General features: G+C 47.2%; 1 protein-coding gene across 4 annotated transcripts in view; it reads right to left on the reverse strand.

Annotated features, from left to right (window-relative positions):
* Positions 1-22,087, reverse strand: part of ADAM8 (ADAM metallopeptidase domain 8) — a 168,929-nt gene that overhangs the window by 15,459 nt on the left and 131,383 nt on the right. For all 4 annotated transcript variants that reach the window (XM_086921842.1, XM_086921844.1, XM_086921843.1 and 1 more), the window contains exons 21-24: positions 17,742-17,804; positions 14,395-14,520; positions 5,289-5,342; positions 3,808-3,888 (exon numbers count right to left, since the gene is read on the reverse strand). In XM_086921842.1, the coding sequence (XP_086777968.1) occupies positions 3,808-3,888; positions 5,289-5,342; positions 14,395-14,520; positions 17,742-17,804 (324 nt within the window). The remainder of the gene's footprint in view (positions 1-3,807; positions 3,889-5,288; positions 5,343-14,394; positions 14,521-17,741; positions 17,805-22,087) is intronic.

The following is a 22,087-nucleotide window of genomic DNA, read 5'->3' on the forward strand; positions in this document are numbered from 1 at the left end:
GGACATGGAAGAGGGGGCCTTGGTGCTTCCGGACATGCAACTTTATTATTTTGCAGCCCAACTGCAACCTGCAGCTCGATTGTTAACAGACAAAAATAATTGGGAGAAGGGGTTGCTACAGGGCATGACCGGGGAGGACACCTCAGTACACTTACTGATGAGAGGTGGTCGCTCTGATTGTCCACTCCCCTACCTGGTTCAGCATATGGCCCGGGTGTGGGAAATGACAGTAAAGAAGGTATTACGTTGTGCCCTCTTTGACAGGGAATTGCAAATCTGGGACCTTGAACCCTTTCGGTCCATAGAGTAGGACATGTCCATGGATAGATGGAGGGAGAGGGGGATGCCTACTACCGGGGACCTATAACCGGGGGAACTCTTCCTTACTTTTCAGGATGCACATGATGCTTTTAACATCGGGCGGGGACACTTTCTTCACTATGCCAAACTCAAGAACACGGACAGAGAGGTCTGGTGCACCCACCCGGCAGCCCCACCAGCTTCACACATGCTGGGTGACCTGATTCCTCTCATCGCACTTTTCTATAAGGCTCTCAGATAAGACTTATCTAAACCTGCTTACAAGGGGAAGACAGCTTGGGAAATGTTACTGGGGTCCAGTTTGAAGACTTGAATTGAGATCTTGCCTGTAGACTGGCGAAAGGGGTCTCCTGGACCTGCTACATTAAAAAATGTTGCACCGCACTTACATGACTCCCGCTCGACTTCATAGCACAGATCCCACTAGGGTAGTGAAATGTGTGCACTGCGGAGAGGAGAATGCCACCTTTCTGCACCGGCATGACAGTGCTCTGAGGTACAAGGCTTCTGGAGGGAAGTGGTCCAGAGGGTAGGGGACACCGGAGGTGTGGTTGCTCCCTGCGCACCGGGGGTGTCTGCTGGGGATAGTAAAGAAGCCTAGGAGACGCGAAACATCCTTCAAATATCTGTAATTAGCGTTGCTTCTCGCCCGGCGCAGGGTGGCTATAGGTTGGATGGGATCCCAAGTGCCAAGCATGGACCTCTGGGTGCAGGATGTGTTGGAGTGGGGGACTGCTGAGGAGCATCACAGGCGCCTCTCGGGTGGCCGCCTGGAGAAAGCTGTTGGATGAGTTCAATACATACAGAATCTGACACTGCGCAGAGCATATAAGATACACGAGGGTGCGCGCTCGGAGTGGTTGATGGGGGTCACCTTGTGTGGATTCCAAGTATGCATAGGTAGGCTAGGCTTGCAGACTTGGTGTATATATTACTACTTTATTTGTACAGCCTGTCTGTTTTTTTCCTCTTTTTGAGGGAGATACGACATGGGACATACTGATTGCACGTGATGATATGCACTGACTGTTATGTTCAATGTTTTGAAAATGCTAAATAAAGGGTTAAAAAAAACACCCATGCACTTAACAGACACAGATGATTTTTTTGAGTCAATATTTAACGTTCTGGCACCTTAGGTGGATTTTAACTGCATTCTAGATCGGCAGTAGGATAACTCTTGTACCATGTCTAGACAAATAGGACATTCTTAACCATGTTACTTGAAGTTATGGAGAGACTGGACTATGGTGAACTTGAGGGGTAACACAAAGGGATGGTATGTTATGTAATGGGTTTGAAATGACCATTTCTACGCTGCTTTCCCTTGACTTTTTGCTTTACTCCTTCCCAGTTTTCCGCAGCTCTGGATGCTCGCCTTAGGACTTGAATAAGTTTAGCACAGCTGTGCAGTGTCAAAGTGCAGTACTCGTCATATGCATACTGTATATCAGTGTACATATGACCAGCTGATTCGAGTTAGCTGTAAGTCCCTCGTTATGGGGTAAGGTCTATACCAGGGGCATGTATCTTGAATGCGCCTCTGTGGGCCTACCGTACTGGTTGTGCCGTCCATGGAGGTAGCTCATCAATTGTGTCACAGGTTTGCCTTGGTTGGGCATGTGTGCATGAGTTACTGTTACTCGGTTTGGCATTTATAAAGCCACGTGCCAAGGTTCTGCTTTCTCCTGATACATCGGAGTTCTACCGTGCGACAAGGTACGATATTGGGGAGAGGTTAGACAGGTATATGCATATGTTGCTTGTGAGAGTCATTAATGACAACGGATGGTGTATTTGGTACAGTGGGCCTGCTTCTCAGAGATTAGCATGAGGTGGTGTACGGAAAGGCTGTTGAGCATTATTTCCTATGGGCAGAATAGTAACAATATAGTGTTTGGTATCAATGACTTTGTAATGGTGAATCCTCTCGGGTAGTGGGAATGGGTTCGACATTACAGTGCTGGAAAAGCCACTTTGGGAAAGTGAGCATTTCAATGCTCGGGCTCAGTGTGCCTGGCGACCTGTCTCCAAATTCACAAATGGGAGTTAGGGGCATAGACACATCTGTGCATTCCTGATAGAGGCCCATAACAAGGGGTCCACAGGAAACTGCAGACCTCTAACTCTGAAAGGCCTTCCTGGGATGGTTATGTGGGGGTAGACTTGGCAGGGTCTTGGCAGGGTCTTGACCTCACTAAAGATTGTGATCAAACCTCCCAGGGTAACATGGCAGACAGGACAATATTTAGAGAGGGCCTTCGCAGTTCAAGGTTGCCTTTCTTTCACTTTCTCACTATTGGAGCAACCTACAGTGTATTGTGCATAGATACTGTCATTGTACAGATGCCATAATATATGAAATTGATATAATTCTTCTAAAAATAGAATTTTCTGGTGTTCAAAGCATCATTTATGTTTAATGGTTCTAACCAGATGAGACCATTTGTTTATTGTACTGAACGCTACCCAGGTCCTGAGGTTCACTGGGTTACCCTATTGCATTGTAATGGTTGAATGCAAAACAGGCATTGGTGAGAACATACATATGTCGTGGACCTGTGGGTAAATCCAACAGTTCTGGTGGAACCTAGTGCGGCAACTGTCAGATTGGTTAACTGGCCCCTCACTCCTAACCCACGACTACGGTTGTTGTGTACGGTGTCACAGAAAAGGAGAACAACAAGAAGCAAAAATAAGAAACTTGAGGTAGACTGACAGAAAGAAAGGACTGTTATAAATGTGAGGCAATCCCCAGTACCGTTAGTGCAACTCTGGGAAGTAGACAGGGTAAAATGGATCATGACTGAATGTGGATTCAGAAGAGCGGCAAATCCTGGAACTTGCTAAATCGGATATTACAGTGCTGGAGTTAGCGTTAACTAATTTAGAGCTTTAATCTAATAACAAAAGTATTTAAATGTGTAAACGAACTATTATTCTGAATGACTAATTTGAATCACACCATGAAACAGTTATTAAATGAGATGCTTGATAATTGTTGAATAATACATATTTACCAAAAGCAGAATGTTTCTATTACCTTGGTGCACCAAACAAGACGAAGAATTTGCATTCTGTAACTTGTACACAAAGTACTGTTTGAGGCAAATGCTTTTTTTTTCTTGCTTTGAATGCTTTTGAAAACCACATAGAAATACTTTAAGAAAGAAACAAGGCTGATAAATTTGGATATTTGACTTAAGATGACAGACTACAGCAGAGTCTGCAAAATTAGTTCTGTTAGTGACCAATATAAGAAACCCAAATTGCTCCTTGTTCTCTATTTCTTTGGGGACAGAGTTTGTAAAAAGAATACATAGGTAGTGGCTGGCACTTGGCTGACACTGACTCCACCCCTTCTGACTATGACCTCTTGCTGCTTCCATCCACAATCATCCCTACCACACCCATCAAAAGTTGGTTTCCTGAGTACATTTTGTCATGCTCATCCCTGGCTCTGCAGTCTATTTCAGTAATGCTCACCTGTGATTGGCTACTCGGTTTCACACCTATTGGTTTGAATGGTTGATGAGGTGCAGGATGAGCTGTGGCCAGAGGTGCTCCCTAAAAGAAAGAAACAAAGATCAGATATAGCTTCCTTCAATTGTCAGCCAGTGTTCCTTTCTGCTTTGTTATTTCCTTTATGTTTGACTGCTCTGTGGCTTGTTCTGGGTTTGTGGCTGTTCTACCAGTCAGTTCCGCCTACTTTGCCTCTTTTTGGCTTCCTTGGTGCTCGGCTTACACCTGCCTGTGCCCAGCTGTAGTCTGACTTCCTCGATGCTCAGTTAATTTCCAACATCTGTATGCCTCTGTATTGGCTGCTCTGTATCTTACCTTGTACCTCTCTGCTCACTGGCATTGTCCGTACACCCAGCTTCTCCCTGCTCGTGGCTTTTTTTAGACCTCCTTAATATTTGGATGCCATCTATGGGTAGCACCTGCTATTTTTGGCTTGCCACCAGCTACCCTGACATTGTTATTGCTACCTCTGGCCTCAGAGGTGCTGAAGGTGTAGAGAGGCACAAAGTTAACATGACTCTGAGGCACATTTGTTTTCCATATGTTACCCTTGCCAGTGCTCTACGTGGGTGTTGGGATGGGAATGCCCCAGCTTGATGTACAGTCGTGACCCTTACCCTGCATGCCCAAACTTCTTATACCTGTGATCCTGGATTTTGATTCTGGTCTTGCCAGACACTAATCCCATATGTGCACATTGACATTGTAGAGAGCCAGGAGGGGCGTACCAAGCACACTCTCATATTGACAGAGGAATACCATCCATGTCACGGGTTTCATAGATGAAGCTTGGTGTTAGCGGCATACAGTGTTTACTGAGTATAACAATATTTCTGTTCGCCTGCTGCGACTCCAACCACGTTCAGCTAGGTTGTGACTTCCCCCATGGTGCTCATAAGAACCCAATGGCAGTTCTCTGGCCTCCCTTTAGATCAGCTGATTCCTTGCTCCTCCTGTCCTTCCAATTGCCATGATAGTCGGAAGTGGGGCCTAGCGACATTATCGTCCGGAAAAGTCTACCATGGTTATCAATGGTGAGGCCACTTACTGAACTCACACTACAAGTTATACCAGGTGCTGGACCTGCCGGGTTTTCTCTTTCCCCAGATGGTATTTGTTTCACTAAAATTGAGACTCAAGTATTCCTGCTAGGTTGGGGTACAATATGAGGATTTTTACTCACACTCAGCAACATTTCTGCTATGCCTGCAAGTTACTTGTGTCTTGCAAAGTCACCCTAGTTATTCTGTGACCCTACTTATACCCAGCAGCTTGTTCTCTAACATTCACCATACTCAGCAGGTCTCTAGGTTCGCCGGTGCTAGGCTGGGCTGACTGTGCTTTCCCAATGTATCCCATGGCACGCCCTGCAATTGCTACTCTGTATTATGCGTTTTCTCACACTGCCAAGATATACCTTCTTCTCATGTCGATGAACCTCTCACCTGTTGTCGTGCTTTAAGATGTGGGAGCGGTTTTTTCGGAACGTTAGGTTTCATCTAGGAAGAGAAATCAAAGACAAAGTCAAAACTAGGATCATCTCTAGATGTTTCCTACTGGTAGAGAAGAGGTTATTGTCTGACATCTCCCCTCACAATGGTTCAAATCCCAGCATGACCAGCCAACCTTTAATTTACGAAAGTCTTTAAAATCAGCGACATTGAGTTAGGTATTAGAACGACGCCAGCGTTTTAGATGACAAGAGAAACTACACTTGCATGAGGTTTGCCCTTCTCATTGTCGATGTTTTCACTCCTGTGACACTGCAACAATAAGGCACATGCACTCTCTAACACACAGACACACACAAGCTTTTATACACCCCTCCGTTCATATGAGCTGGTATGCACACACACTATATACCATACACACACACACACACTCACGCACACACACACATATATATATGTATGTTTTTATATACAAAGACGCACACACACTCATTTGTAAACAAAGACACACAAGTTCTTACGCACACAAGAGGAGCCACACTACAGAAATATACTGATAGATTAATTTGTTACATATGTACCCTATGCACCCTTCTAACCAAAACATCACCACACACCAATACACGCTACATCAAAAAATTTATGTGAACCCTATCTCCATCTTCTTTCTTTCCATCTAGTTCTCTTGCCCTCTCTTAGTTTCACTTCCCTGCTCTGTTTCCCACTATCCCAATCCCTCCTTCTATCTCTCTGCTTCGCTTGCTCTCTCTTCAGCCTTCCTCATGACCGTGAGTTGGATTATTGCTTTTATGGTAGCAGTTTGAAAGGCTGTGCTAGTTCCAGGTTGCCAAATTGGCTGCAGGAGGAAGGCTAGCCGCTTCTGCGCTTGACATAGCCAGGTGCCTTATACATAGCTGGGGCTTGGTTGATATCTCTCTTATCTCAGTCTCTAGAACTAGAGAGCACTTGGCACACAGACTTTTTAGTCACTAACCAATACTGCTCTCCCCTAAACCTATGGAAAGTCCGAGACAGATTTGAACAGCCCCAACAAGGGAGAAATGAATCTGTAATCACCATTGTCACTGACAATGAAGCAATACTTTATTTAGAGGAGGTTTGGTGTATGTGAAGGGTCCTTCAGAATTATCCCCGACTCAATAAGGAGTTGAGTGTGGTTCTGCCTTCTGCTGCAGAGGGTATGTAGTGCTGGATTTCAACGAAGAGGGTAATGGGGCAAGGGTCTGCTATTGATTCATACGTTTTAGCATAAGTCAAAAAGGTTTGGAAGTCCATATGATGTGAACGGGTGAAAGTGTCCAATGTGTCATTTGAGTTGTGGGTAATAATAAGAACTGGGAGAAGTCTCAAGGTAGCAAGCTCTTTACTGAGCCATTTTCCTGGTCCTGCTTTCCTTGAAGGTTACCTCATGGTTAAGGTATGTAACGCTTGTGAGGATCATTTGTTAAGAATTGAGATTGCTGTAGCTGAGAAGTTGAGCTTGTCTAGATATGGAGTGGGTGGTAAAAGGGTCTCAGCCAAGGAAGTGATAAGAATGGTAGGCCTGAGAGTGGTCTGTGGGGGAGGGCGGTGATTGTCCACTTTGATGTGCAGAGAGAGGAAGTTGCTGTGTGAACAAGATTGCCTGGTAGTCCTTCCATGGATGTTAATGGGTATTTGAGACATCTACTATCCCATGATTTGTAAAGATGGTGCTGGAGTTGGTCTGCCTCAATGGAAAAGCCTAGGGATGGGCTGGGGAGCTGCAGCATTTCTGGGTTATAGGTTAGGGCTTTACCGAAGCAAGACCTGGCTTGTCAAAACAGATGCTAGAATATCTGACGAGAGTTGGCTTAGGGTTGTTTATGGTGGCGTTAATGGAGCAACGGAACACTTTGGCAAAATCGGTGTTATGTGAAGGATGTCTCTATATGATTGGGAAGCATAATGAGGAGTTGGGGTGAGACTGCTCTTCACAAGAAGGGAATCAAATTCTTCAGCAGGGAACTTGAGAGGTGAAGCGGGAAAAGTATCTTATTACAGAATGGTTAAACATCACACTCTCTTGCTGAGACAGTTCTCTGGTATTATCTTGTACCAGGTGACTTTATTTAATCTAGGAATAGAACGGTGCTCTCTGAGAGCCAGGTCTCCATGATGGAGAGCCAGTCTGGAAGCTTGTCGGAGGTCTGGTCCTTAATGTGATAGAAGTTTTTTGCTAATAATGAATAACAAGTAAAGTGTACTAAAAAAGTGGGGTGAATTGAGGTCTGTAGGATCTGGGAGAGCTGATACCTAGAATATGGAGGGGGTTTTGACAAGTATGGGGGAGTGAGGGATGAGATATGCCCCTATGAAGGTGTCAAGAATATCTTTTCAGGGATAAGTGGGAGAAGGGCTTCTACAGGTGAGTTAATGAGAGATTATGGGGAGGCATGGATGAGCGGAAAGAAGGAAAGGGAAGGGTAATGCAAATGCATAGAAACGTAGGAACAGGTGGTTGGAGGGAAGTGGGTGGAGGTTGGAGGTCTGAAAGGGTTCTATCAGGAGGGTATGAAATGCCAGGAAGGTGGCAAATTAATATTGGGGATGCACTATATGGGGAGGGAGGACTACAGCTCTAGAGGTGGAAGAGAATATTAGGGAAGAGAAATGAAAGGCGGGGACGAGGTGATGAGGATTAAGCTGAAGAGGAGCGAGGAAATAAAGAAATTGAGGTAAAAGGTTGGGAAGGACGAGGGGACATTGGAGTAAAGGCAGAAAGAAGGCCTTCAGGAATAAGCTAGTACTGTGGAAGTATTGGGAGACAGGCACTGGCACATGGGGATTCTTGGAGCTGAGAGAACTCAGTAACATGGCTGGTATTCAATATATTAATGCTCTTTCTGGTTCTCCCAGGGGCACGACCCCCCTGGGCGATCAAACTATTTGTAAGTGGCAGATGTGGTTGAGAATTACTCATCATCAAAGACCCATTCCCTTTCACTCAGGAGTTAAATACAACTGCCTGGTCAATCATGATTCATGATGTAGGATGAGAATTACTCGGTCCTCAAATAAGCCTGAAGGCCAGTTCAAAGTTCAACCGATAAGGTAGCCGATATTTATGCCTATTATCCAACTCAGGCCCTCTAACATCAATCAATCATTGTATGACTAGAATGAATTAGGAATCAGATAACACTGAAGTGAAACACTGAGGTGTCTGAAAATAAGATAGGCCTCAAATACCCCTCGATGTACAAGCTGATGCTGAGTCAAATGAGAAGTGATCTGGGTTGAAACTGCACAGGTCTCAAATACCTGTCAGGTTTACCTGAAAGTAAGATACTTAATTCAAATTCACCTGGTCAGCTTTGTGCTTTGGCACGCAGGGAGAGGGCTCACTTGAACGTAGCACAAGGTTTTAAGGCTATTTGGTTTGAATGGGTCAGGATTCTCCCTTCACCGTGCAGTTTAATACAGTGGTGGGGATAACAGAGTGACACCTTTATCTCAGTCAATGACAGTCCTGCATCTACAACTGAGGGCCTAGAATGGCATTCACTTTCCGTTGAGGCTGTCCTCAATTTCTTCTATTTATGACAGTGCTGAAGAGATGCCTCTTTAAAGAATACAACATCATGACGCATCTTGTCAGACAGGATGAAAGGAACGTGTTGCTGGGTCACTGGCTGTGCCTTGCCCCAATGCTTTCACCAAAGCAAAGGCGGACCTCTCAGAAGGCCAAGTTCGTAGGTAGCCTGTGGCGTGGCTGGGCTGCAATCACCAGGCCACGCAGCAGCAAAGTACAGGTGGTTGCCCCACCGGGCCACAGGTCCTCGAGGGGCACAAGCAGGTCACTACAGTACTGCAGACCGTCAGCAGACAACACACGGCACCGTTCCCTCAAATGGTGTGCAGGGTGGTCAAACAACAACAGCCAGATAACAGCAGGTTGCACAGGCCTCGGCCCGCAAACCTCACTCCTGCCAGCAATTATCAGCGGCAAAGAGGGAGCAACTTTAAGGTGACCGCTCCACTGAGAAGCATCTCTACTAAGAGGCCGCTGTTCCTCTCCTCCGCAAATTGAGCTCCAGTCTGGTGCACGGTATCGGGTCCACACACGGCTGAACCAACAGCGAAATTGCGGAGCAGGTCAGTGTTACTGCCCATGCTGCCTGCTGCCACCGAGGGCCACTCACCACTCTCAGTCGATGGTGGCACACAGCATGGCAACCCTGGAACTCCGGATCAAGGCTTCTGTAAAACTGCAGTGCCTCGGTCGGCCACCTAAGTTATTAGTCACCCTCCTGTGAGTCCCGGGCTGCCACAAACTCTTTTCTGGGGGCCGCTACAACACGGCTCACTCACTCCTCTCCGACTTCCTCAGGCCTTGCAGTATTGAAATTACAGATGGCCCGGGTAAGGTAAAGAAAACCGCTTATAGCAGTGCACGCAGCAGCCCTGGCAAGGCCGGTACGAGCTGCCTGCAAAACCCAGCGCGACGCTGCAAGCGCCAAGGTAATTGAATTTGCGATGGTGGGTGAAACACAGTGGCTACTAGCTGCCGCTTTTCCTTCCCCACAAGCTTCCCAGACCCACTTTGGCAACATGATGTGACGTCCCCCTGCGGCTTTGGCCAGAATAACACAACCTGATTGGGCCGGAAGCTCCGCGGGCATTCACACCTATACATAGTAGCAGTGTGAGTGTGAACCTTCCCCCTGCTAGCAGCCCCAGTCAACTGCAAACCTGCGAGAGCAGTGCCGTGGCACGGCACCCTACCACACAGTTCTAGCCTCTTGAGCACTCATGACGAGGTCAGCTCGTCATGAGCCACGGCGCTCCGGTGCTCATGACGAGCTGAGCTCGTCATGACCTCGCCCGTTAGATGGACCGCTCACACGCTGGGCAGCTTCCCCTGCTGTGCTGAGCGTTCCATTAAAACGGGCCCGGTAATGACGAACTCAGCTCGTCATGAGCACCGGAGCGCCGTGGCTCATGATGAGCTGACCTCGTCATGAGCATGGGGGCGCTGTACGCCCCCCCGCCCCCTCAGCACAGCGGGGGAATCCCGCCAGCGGCGAAGGGGTTAACAGCCAGGCAGCACTTTAGCACAGCTGAGGGACATTAAGCATTATGATTGACAATGCATTTGTGTGTAGTATTGCGGAGTACCACACTGAAATGCGTTAGTCTAACGCCTGATGCGTGATACTTGGCAGGACTGAAAACACAGCATTCCCCTAGAATTTTACTCTTTAATTATATCTCTGCCTTAGACACTGTGGAACACTCTACTGCCTTTTGGTAACATTGCGTCCACTGTATTCCCACCATTCACAGTTCAATACAATCGGGTGCCAGTCTAAAGATCTCCCGTTAACTGCACCTCGGAAACCCTCCTCAACGTGGCCCCCATCTCTTAGGAACTGTGATCTACGGCTCCTGGAGGTGTCTACTGCGAAGCCCCAACCCGGGGAGCCTCAGCATGACGGACTTGGTTTTGTTGCTGGAACTTCTTTTTACTTTGTAATCAATGTCTTTTTGCAACTGCATGTCGTTTTTGGAACTGTGCTTTTTTGGAACTTTTTTTCTGTGTAATGGACCCTCAAAGCACCGCACTGATTGTTTACATGTCTGTCAACCACCCTTTACTGTCACCGCAACCCTTGTAGAAAAATCACTTCCTCCTTTTTAGGTCTCGCGACCTATCAATGCGCGCAAGCGCATTGAGCGGAGCGAGAATTCATGTCTCGAAAATCCTCGTGAAACCAAGGGCTTCTTGCGCTGAGGTTTTCATTGAGTTCACGTGGCCAAACAAGCACGCGCATTCACGGTCTCACAGCACATCAAAGGGCTTCGCCCAGCGTGCGCTCTGCGGCTTCTCCTCCCCTAATTGAATCATGGCCGGCCGCAGGCCGGCCGTACTTTCAGTTTCCCGCTCTGCATTTTCATGTACGTGTTGTTTTCACTTGTACTTTCAGTTTCCCGCTCTGCATTTTCATGTACGTGTTGTTTTCACTTTGTCTCCGTGCGTGCGTCTCCCTCGTGGTTTTCCCCCACCACTCCTCACAGTCCCCGATTCGTGACAAACTAAGTTGTCTTTGCCCGAATTGAAACCGCAACACATTTACTGTCCGATTTGTCTTTCCTTTGTTTCTACGTTTGAAGCGGATTGGTTTGCAATAGAATCTTAATAATGAGGGGGCTAACTTTTATTTGAAAGCACAAAAATTGAGTGTGCACGTGCTTTCCATTTTTTTCTGGAAATTACCAGGGCAATGAAACCTCCTTTATGCAAGAGCGTCTTCCAGACTTTCATCACACAGAGACCCTCTCCAGCAGCCTTAGTCAGCAGTAAACAGGCGATCGCCGCATTGTGTTATCACTTGCCGTTGGGCGGAAGTGACGACATTGGATGACTTTTTGAGTCTTGAAACGTTTTTCCGGTCAGTGACGCAGCAGAATTTTGGAACCAGCGTGGTTTTTACCAATCTCAATTTTTTGCTACCTTTTCAGTAATGCTCTTGTGGCAGAAGCACTCCTTTCGCTGGCTTTTAGAATAAACAAACCCTCATTGTTCAATGTGTAAACGTCTAAGCACACCAGGGAGAGAGGAAATGGGGTGTTCCTCTCCGGTTTCCTTTGAGAGTGTCAAACCGACTCTCTCACGGCCTAGTGTTTAGCAGGGTATCCTTCCTTGCCTTGACATCTCTGGAGCAGGATAAATCTCCTAGCCCCGCCGGTGACAGCAAGTTACAGCAGTAGTGGGAAAGTCCTCCTGTTTTCACATATCACAGAGGAGCATGTTAAATGATTTTAAATAATAGTGTGTACCAGGATCCGGTGACAGGGAGGCCGCTGTGCTTCACGAAGACGCTAAATCCAAAATACGGAGAAAAAACACAGTTTTTACAAGGAAGCAAGTTCCAAGGCCCTTCTATCACGCAACGGCATATCAGCCTCAAGTTTCCTCTCATTTCGAGATGGGATTACATCCATCACTTTATTAAGAAGAAAATTTGTAACCGATCCTAGTACGCATACGGTGGTCACCCCTGGTACAGCCAAATACTGAATGTACATATGAATTTCTGTTCAGGTGGAATAATTGCCAAAAAATTCCATTGTGAAAAATAACAAGATACGCAGCCCAATGAATGAAAAACTGCACCACCAAGATATCATTTATGAGTTGAATTCCTCAAAAGTTTGAGTGAATTTAAAAAAAAAAACATCCTGAAGAAGGTGTTGCCATCTACACAAGACACCGAAACGCCGCGTTGACTTTTAGTTTTTTATTTGTTATTTGTTGTATTTTTATGTATTGCTAGATTTGATGATGTTATTAATTTTTAATAATAAATTGATGATTTTAATTATTGGTGTACATTAGAGTGTTTTTAAACATTGTAGGTTTCTATTCACATTATTTGTTGTTCACAGAGTTCCTATACTGACTGTTAGCCACTATTTAGTGATAATTATAGTTACTATTTAGATTGTAAGGATAGCTTTTTCTCTGGGTCGAATATAGCCTCCCATAAACATCTCAGGTGGGATATATTACGACATAAGGTATATCCTTAAAGCTCAGGGACTTCTTCTCTTTTTATACTTGTCTGCCCGGTCCCATATTGGTTCTAAGGGTACCTCCCTCCTTGTGTTTTGCGTATTTTATTTTCAGCAGCTGAAATTGAACAGACTGAGCCAGCTGCAAAGGGCAGTAATTAGTTGCACAGAACCTCATTGAAGTCTACTGGAAGACTGCTATAATAAGGTATGGTAAGAGGTCAGTCAGCCCCCTTAGTTATTGGTATCAGCCAAATGTCAATCAGCGCACTCTCAGCAGCCATTGGTCTATTGTAACTATCAGTCATGAGATACCGATGTATCAGTGGCTATCTTCTGCTACGTACCTAATGGCATCGAAGCCACATAATGGACAAAGTTGCCTGGAATTATTTAAACTACTAAAACCAGCAATAGGCATTCATAGGTCTAGAAGAATGAAAACAAATAGCGGTGTCCTTCTGAACACATACCAACTCACATAAGGCAGCACACAGACCCATAAGTGTCCAGCTGATAATTCTTTTGTAATGACTCATCAAACAACATATTAACATATAAACCCCTCCCCCCAAAAACAAGCACTGGCGTTGCCAATAGGTCTCGCAGTAGGAAAGTTGGAGCTATTACAATTGCAAATAACAATGCCTTTTATTTTTGTTTTCATTTTAAAAACATAAAGGGCTTTGTTATTTGCAATTGTAATAGTTCCAACTTTCCTACTGCGAGACCTATTGGAAAACGCCAGTGCTTGTTTTTTAATCAGCGCACTGGACTTAAAAGCTATTGGAGCTCTTTATTTGAGCACCAGTTACATTACACGATGACGCATTCATTTTTTTGGTAGGCATGGGGATATTAAGTGCTCTGCCCAGAATCCCAGGATGTTGAGCCGAGACCGAGACTCAAACCGGGTTCCCCAGCTCCAAAGTTGTCAGCTCTGGTCGTTATGCCACGTCCACGCCATTACACTCTTCCTCCGAGCCTTGCTTTCTTCAGCTGTCTGACAGAGGGCACTTTAAGCACATCATGCAGAGGTGCAACACGGATGCATGTGCTTCCTGGAAGAGTGTCCGTCTCTAAACTGTTGCTGGCCTCCAGCACTTGTTACACTAGTTTGCATTGTCTGGGCATAGGTCGCAGCTCATTAGCACTGGTTCAAAACCTAAATATAGCAATAAGCAACAGAAAGGTGACCAGTCAACCTTTGCAAAGGCTATTCTACTAAGTGGCAATACATGTCACTGTTTTTCAGTAACTTTTTTACCGTTTGGGCTGGAAACTTATTTTTTTTAATCTGCAGATTATGCATTTGATGATGGATTATGTGACAAATACTGCAAATCCATACTTGTGTGAAAAGCGCAGTTACTGCACATGTTTCCGTTCTCAATAAACAAGTCATACAATTTACAACCCAACAAAATGTATTATTAATCATCTAGGCGAAACCTAGTGCATTTACCAATGCTTGTTAACTTTGCTACCCTTTAATACTCAGTCATGCTTGTACAGCCTGAAGTCTTGTAAAATAAGATGTTACCTCTGGGTAGATCGGGACTTTCTTAGGAAGCCCCTGCGTGCCTGGAGGTAGAGGAGGTCGTGTGCTTTGCTGCAGAAAGCTGGGCAAGCTTGGAGGTTCCGGAGGCGCAGAGCTTGGCTTGGCGACCTAATTTTAAAAGACATTTTCGTAAAAAACAAAGTCATTTCGAGAGAAGTGCAAGGCTGTGGTTATAAATGCCTGTAACTTTGCAAAGCACAGAAGAGACAGCAAGAAATACAGTATCAACGTGATAGCAGAAGCCATTTCGATATCAGTCTGTCATATTTTCTTAGGACAATTCATCAAAAAGATAGGAACGGTAGGGCTTGGACAGCCAGCCAATCCCATTTATACTTCCTGGTACAGGAATTCAGGTGCAACAAGCGTGTATCTTCCAATCATGCTAAAACGACAGATGGAATCTGACATGTGTTGTACACATGCAATGGATACGTTAACTTCAAGGTTCTGGCAATGCCCTTCTCAGCATCCCGCTAGTTTCATTACCCTCACGTGTCCAACATGCATACAGGGAATCCAGGGTCTCACCAGTCTGTCTTTCAAGTACAGGGTAAAAGGAGATAATGCGGAATGCCACATTGCTCTTCCTAGACTCTGGTGCAGATTGAGAGAATTGAGGATCAGCCAACCTGCCCGTCAGAGGCGGCTCCTCTGCAATGGCGGAGGAGCGTCGGCCCACTGCGTGGGGCAGAGCCAGCAAACGAAAAATAAAAGGATGCTCTGGAATCAGTTATTTTTGTTTGCTCGCCTGAGTATGCTTATTCATGGAGAAGTGGAGAAGTGTGGCAATGGAGGGGGGAGGAGTAGTGCCTGTGCACTCTCTAAGTATGCATATGTGTCTGGCCGGCCGTCTCGGGCCGACCAAAACACGCATGCGCACTTAGGTTTCTCCAGCCCGGCTGCGACTGGAGAAACCCCACAGACTCCATGACCCGAGCGGAACTTCTTTCCTGTCCGCTCAGGCCTATCTGCAGCACAGGGATTGGATGGGAGTCTGTCCCGGGGTGGCTGGGGCCAGGAAGAGGCCTGCAGGAGTGATGCGTCCGGGGAGGCGACTGGCGGAGTCATGTCCGTTTAAAAAAATTATTATTAAGCCATCCCCCTATCCCCTGCACGCTCCCCCGCTCCGCACTCCCTCTACTCACCCTACCACTCTGTTAGTGGCAGCCACCACTGCCGCCCATTACAGGCAGGCAACCGTACAGAAGGAGGCTGAACAAATGAGCTGGAAGTTCAGTTCTCAGCTTCCATCCTCCTAAACCTGTTGCCAAAAGTTGCAAACTATTATAGGTCATTCACTGACCACCATTCTATAATATTTCTTTAATATTTCGTATTTGTATGGTGCGAACATATCACCCCTTAAGGGTTTCAAGGCGCTGGGGGCCGTGTGAGAGATTAAGTGTGCTATGCCCAGAATCACATGATGCTGAGCTGTGCTGCCTGCAGCGGGTTCGAACCGTGAGCCCTGCGCTATGGAGTCAGCCGCTCTTGCCGCTGCGCCACACCTCTCCTGTCCCTGATCTGCTACCAATAGATTTGGGGAGAGCAAGTTACAGCCCCATAATTCTTGAATGTGCCTTGATATACAAAACAAAGGCCCAAACATCAACCTATCACTTCCAGACATGACACCATGCAGATACAGAGATCTGGAAACATATCAGACTTCACACCCAGGCAAGCTGAAAGATAAAGGGAATCCAGCACCCAATTACCACGCCCACATTCCAGCCAGCTTGCTTCTAGGAGTCATGAACGCATGCAGATATACAGAGATAAGGGCTGAATCATCTGCCTGACTCATTTTGGAATGCTTTCATACAGATAGCAGGAATTAGGGCCCCGGGCAGGATGGGTGGGCCAAAATGCTTACTAAAAGTAAACGTTCCAAAATCTGCCGTGTTTTTTAGTCCATCTCCAGAGTTGAATTTGTTTTAGAAATCTGAGAAAATCCCCTCGACAGGAAAAATTGGAGAATTTGGTGGATATTGTACGAAAAACACAAAGCTACCACTGTTCGGCTTGCCAACGCCCCTCTGGAATGCCAACTATGGTTCTGGGAGGCATGCACTACCAACAGCTATTCTAAGACTGGCAGCAATAAGCCAATCGATTCTTATGGTTTGAACTGCTGGCCAATCAGAATAACTGAAAGAGCATGTTTTTCAAGCAGCCACATAGGCCACTATTTCAAACAACCAGATTAAGGTCACAGGATACAACCAATCTGACTGGGTGCAGGAAAACCGTATTTCCAAAAAAGAATACATTACACAAAAAGCCATTCATAGAAAAATGGCTAGGTTCTAAAGGTGTACAATTGATACACCTGTTCTGTTACCACTCAATCATAATAGATTGTAAAAAATCAGGGAATTAGGACACACTGAATCTGAGTCCTGCAAGACTGTCTTTCCCAGGCATGTTTGGATGAAGGAACAGGAGACACAGTTCTTACCACAACAAGTTCTCCAAGACATGCAGCTTTACAAAGGCAACATAGAGCCCAGCCAGGCTGCTCTTCTTACCACCCCCTTGTTCAGTGTAACAAGTTCAGCTCTGCCAAGTGTCACTAACGAGGGGTGAGACCAACGCAATGAGGTGCTTGTGTCCGCATTTCCCACTCAATACTAATGTATTGCAATTCAAAGCTTATCTGAGCTCAGCAACAATTACTTGCCATGTGACATGCATCCCGGTGTGTTAAATGTTTATTTGTCATTGTCGATTTGAGACCCAGGGTCGTAGCTTTAATGGGGTGTTTGGGGTGTTACAACCCCTAATAAATGTATTAGTTAATAAATAGTTGGGTATAGGAGCTTTCAGTCGGGTATGGTAAGATGTCTGTTCGATTTCACCTGGGAGTTTAAAATACTCACTGAGACAATAACACACTCACACACACGTCTCTGTTTTGAAGGCCTTAAAACATAGTTATTTAAAAAAAATGCTGTGATATTCTATGAATGTGTCAAAGCCCCTTCTAGACTATTAAATCACACAAAACAGAATCATATCTGGACTGCATGCCATTACACAGACCTCATATTGTTGTCTAATCGTTATACACTATGGCTCAAAGTGCCACAATTGAAATGATTATGGAAATGTGGCACATAAGCAACCTGAAAAGTTGGCAGCTATGCAACAGTCTTCAAGCACAAAACCCTGACCTGGTCACCTTGTAAAAGGGCATCATCTCGTGTACAGCCACACTTGTCCGTCACTCTTCTTCCCTCCCTCGTCCCCACCCAAGACAGAATGAGCCAACAGTCTGCAAACTGAAATATTCAAAATATCGTTCAAACAAGATTTCCACCTACCTGTGTATGTTTGGCAGTAACATTAGGAGATCTCTGGTGTGCTGGAGTCACAGCGCATGGAGGCTATTTGGTGAGACCAAAAGAAACATTGTCTGTCATTGGGCAATAATACACATCCTAGAGAAAAAATCATGAGCTGCCACGTGCATCAATCTGTTACAATATCAAGTAACCATATTAGTACAGCTCTAAAACACAAATATTATCTGAGTGCCCGCTTACAATAGTCTTCTGCAAAATATACAAGGTAGTTTATTAAATATATTTCCCGCAGTTGCATGTTGAGCAACAGCTGACCCATAGACAGGTAAGGAAAGGGCCTGCCCATTAAGAGATTTGATAGAAGCCACATAGAGATATATAAGGCAGAAGCCCATCCAGGAAAGCTCATACATAGAGAGATAAGACTGGATTCACGCAAAAGAAAAATAAGTTAGGCTCCCACCCACTACAAGAAAAGCTGGAGCCCACAAATCAAGCGATAAGGCAAAAGACTAGCCATCAACTGATAAACAAGCAGGCCACGCAATTTCATCCAGTGACTGTCCAGCTATATCCTTGTCTCCTTCTCTGAGATGCTGCACTGACTTGTTTTCAAGTGACTTACCCACTACCTATGCATTCACGGTCTTCTCAGCCCTCCCTGTCAGGTTTCTGTTGACTCCACTCATTTGAGAAGATCCCTCACCCACTTCTCCAATTTCTTAATTCCCGCTGAACTTCAAAGCCTACCACCAATTTTCATTCCATGCCATTCTGATTATCCTGTTTATCTCTGCAGCCCTCCTCGCCTCCTATCACCACACTTTACTTCCCATTTTACTTTCGGTGATCTTGTCGGATCAGCACTCACCTATTCATCTTTTTCCTCTCTAGTTTGTCCTTCTAGGTCACCAGACACTCAATAAAGTCCACACTGTCCGCACATCCGTTAGGGATCCACCAGAGCCCCATCCTCCCATCTCATCTCAATATGTAACCCAAGTGACTGACATCTTTTCTTTATTTTGTGTCTCATATTACCTTGTCACAGACACTAATCAAATCATTTTCTCTTTCACTCTCCACCTTCAGGCCAAATCATGAACTGACCCCAGTCATCTGTCAAAGATTGACCTGAATTAAAGTCTTCTCCCTCAGGCTCAACTCCAGGCAAGCACAGAAAATGTACTACGCCAACTACCCTACTCTTCATACACTTCTTTCTCCAAGTCACCTGCATCCCCTTGACTAGGACATTCTGAGTCCAATATGAGAGCCTTGTATAAGCAACACTTTGATTACTTACTCAGCAACAGCCATGTGCTTCCACCTCCCCTCATTCAAAAGACCCGACTGCACTGTTGCTTCCACTCAGCCAAACACTATCACCCATTAAGTAGATGACTTCTTTGATAACCTCCCAGTTGACTTTCCACAGTGCTCCATTCATCTCAATACAGTTATCCACTTTACCACATGCACCATCTTCAACTCATCGAAGACCTGCTGTGATCATCCCCGGCACAACCACTCTGCTCGCAACAGTGTGCTCTTCAGATTCGTAACCCTCATCTTAAGTGTTCAAAATCATTTAGGGATAGTAAACATATGGGAAAAAAAACAACTGACCAACAACAGGCCTATTAACCACCAAACAGCTTATGTAAAAGAAAAAATACACAATATTGGATGTTTTACATTTTGGGTCAACGCAATATATAAACCACTGTTCAAAGTCACAGTTGCCGAGGGGGCGTGGCTTGGGCGCCAATGGCGATGGTCGCCTGAGAGCTCGGCTCCGGGACTGAGCCCGTGATTATCCTGTAAATCGGAGGCTGCGGGGCACCCCAGACCCCGCATTCTGCTGAACGGACCGACGGAGACCTGCCAGGGCCCTTGGCGCGGCCTGAACGAGTGAAGATCCGGCGTAAAACCGAAGTTTGCGGAGTTGCGGAGTGCGACCCAACATGGCGCCCGGACTTCATTGTCCCCCTGGCCGGATCCATTGACCTGGAGGAGCGTCACCGGCGGCGGCTCGCCCCCGGCTTTGCCATCCCCCAGTGATCTGTGTTCTGGATATCGGTCAGATCGGACCTTTTACAACGAGAATGCACTCGGATGGATGACTGGGCGGATGCCCACGTTATAGTGGACCCCGCACGCGGACGTCTGGTGTTCCCAGCGGTGGCCCCACTCACGACACCGCACCTAGCTAAATTTTCCTGGCCAATCTACTTCCATGGGAGGCGCGACCCTCTGGCGCCACAAATCGTCCGGTGGAGTTGGTGACTCTCACCCCGGGACTTTAGCGGCTGTGTGGGCCTGCCCGAACTGGCGGCTGTTGTCTCCGCCTCCTCATCGGTGCCCTCGGACGACGTGGTGGTGGCGCGAGCCGAGGCGAAGAAGGTCCAACAGGCCCTGGAGAAGGAGATCTCCGGTACTCGATCTGAGGTCCAGTAACCGGGAGAGTCGTAGCCGGAGCCTACACTCGGAGATGCCTGCTCCTGGACCAGCACGGAGTGCCCCCGGCGACATGGGGAAACCTAGAGGAGCCAAGGGGGCTACCCCAGCCGCCTCAGACTCGGAGACCCAGGACAAAGAGGAACGTGGGGACCCAGAGAGTTCTGGTGGTGCATCGATGCAACAGCAATTTGACCGCGTCTTAGAAGCGATAGCGACCACGAGATCGGCCCTCCAGCAGGACATTGCCCAGGTAGCGACGAGCCTAGGTCTCCTCAGAGCGGACCACGGCAAACTTTCGGACCGGGTCAAGGAAGTGGAGAGCTCGGTGAAAACCTTGGAGCCGGCGCAGCGAACCTTGGCTGCGACTATGAAGGATGCCTTATCCCGGATTGCGACCCTGGAGCAGAGAGCGGAGGATGCGGAGGGCCGCAACAGGAGGAACAACATCCGTGTGGTGGGCCTTCCGGAAAAGATCGAGGATGGCGACATGGTGGCATACTTGGAGGCTTGGCTCCGTGACACGGTGGCCCCGGAGGGGCTTTCCTCCTTCTACACCTTGGAGCGTGCCCATAGAGTCCCGGCGAGGCCACCGCAGCAGGGACGTGCCCCGAGACCAGTGGTGGCGCGGTTATTGCACTTTCGGGACATAGACTTAATCCTCAATGCCGCCAGACACAATGGTCCATTCAAAGTGGCGAACAGTCAGGTGAACATCTTCCCGGATTACACCTACGAAACTCAACGCAGGCGGTTCTCCTTCCTGGCGGTCAAGCGCAAGCTCAGGAGCGAGGGCATCCAGTACTCGCTCCTCTATCCTGCAAGGCTCCGCATCATTGTCGATGACAAAACTCAATTCTTTGACACCCCGGAGGATGTCTGTGCCTGGCTCGAGCTTTATAGAGCGGGGAAAGATGGCTTCGGCTCCTCATCCCAGCAGGCGGAGGAGCCGGAACAGAGACGGCGATCCAGGAGGATTCGGAGTCGCCGTGGCCGCTCGGGGGGGCCCTCAACTGCAGAGACGTCGACGGAGCGGAGGGGGGTGCTGGAGGTGTTATCAGCGTTATCTGGCTCACGGGACGAAGCCATTGAGGAGGAAGCAGACCCGGGTGACGAGGGGGCACCAACGGACTCCGAGGACTCGGTGACTGATAGCACCCATACACCGGTGATCACACCGAAATCGGTGGAAGACCTTCTGGATGGACAGGGGTAACGGGGTGAGCTACCTCATTTTGGGAGGGGGCCCGGCAGGGGGGTGGCGGATGCCGTCAATTGATGCTGACAACTGGGGCAGGGAGGGTGGGGTGCCCTGTTTTTGCCCCGAGGGTTTTCGTCACTGTTTTGGGCTTGCTTTAGTCCTGGTAGCCCGAGCGTCGAGGGCCCACTGCCTCCGCCCGGCCCGCACCTGGCCCTTAAGGCCTTCCTACGGTGGCGACCGCAGGATTAGTAGGGGTTCTTGGGTTGTTGGAGGTGAGGTTCCGTGATGATTTGAACCCGTGTTTTCAATATTGTCGGAAATACATAATATTGGTATCAGCGAACCGCAAATGATCCATTTAGCATATCCTGGTGTTTTCGCTACGCTACGAGCAAGAGCACTCCTTTGATAAACACATTTCTGATCTACCCACGGCATCCATCTTAGATCATGGTCGCCATTTTGTGTTTCTTGCCCTCACATACGCAATAACCTCTGATCACTTCATTTCGATTAAGGACACGTAGCCTTAGCCGGAGATTCACCTCTTTTCATGACACGTGCACCTTAAACCAGATCACGCTGCAGCTGCATGACTCGGCAAAGACTGCCTCCTCCGCCCGAGGCTAGTCCTGCCAAACTGGTCTTCGTGTCCATTGTCCTGATCACGATTAAGCGGCCGAAGCCGGTAGCCTTGCCCATT

Source organism: Lissotriton vulgaris, chromosome 5 (assembly GCF_964263255.1).
Source record: "Lissotriton vulgaris chromosome 5, aLisVul1.2, whole genome shotgun sequence".
Taxonomy (NCBI): Eukaryota; Metazoa; Chordata; class Amphibia; order Caudata; family Salamandridae; genus Lissotriton; species Lissotriton vulgaris.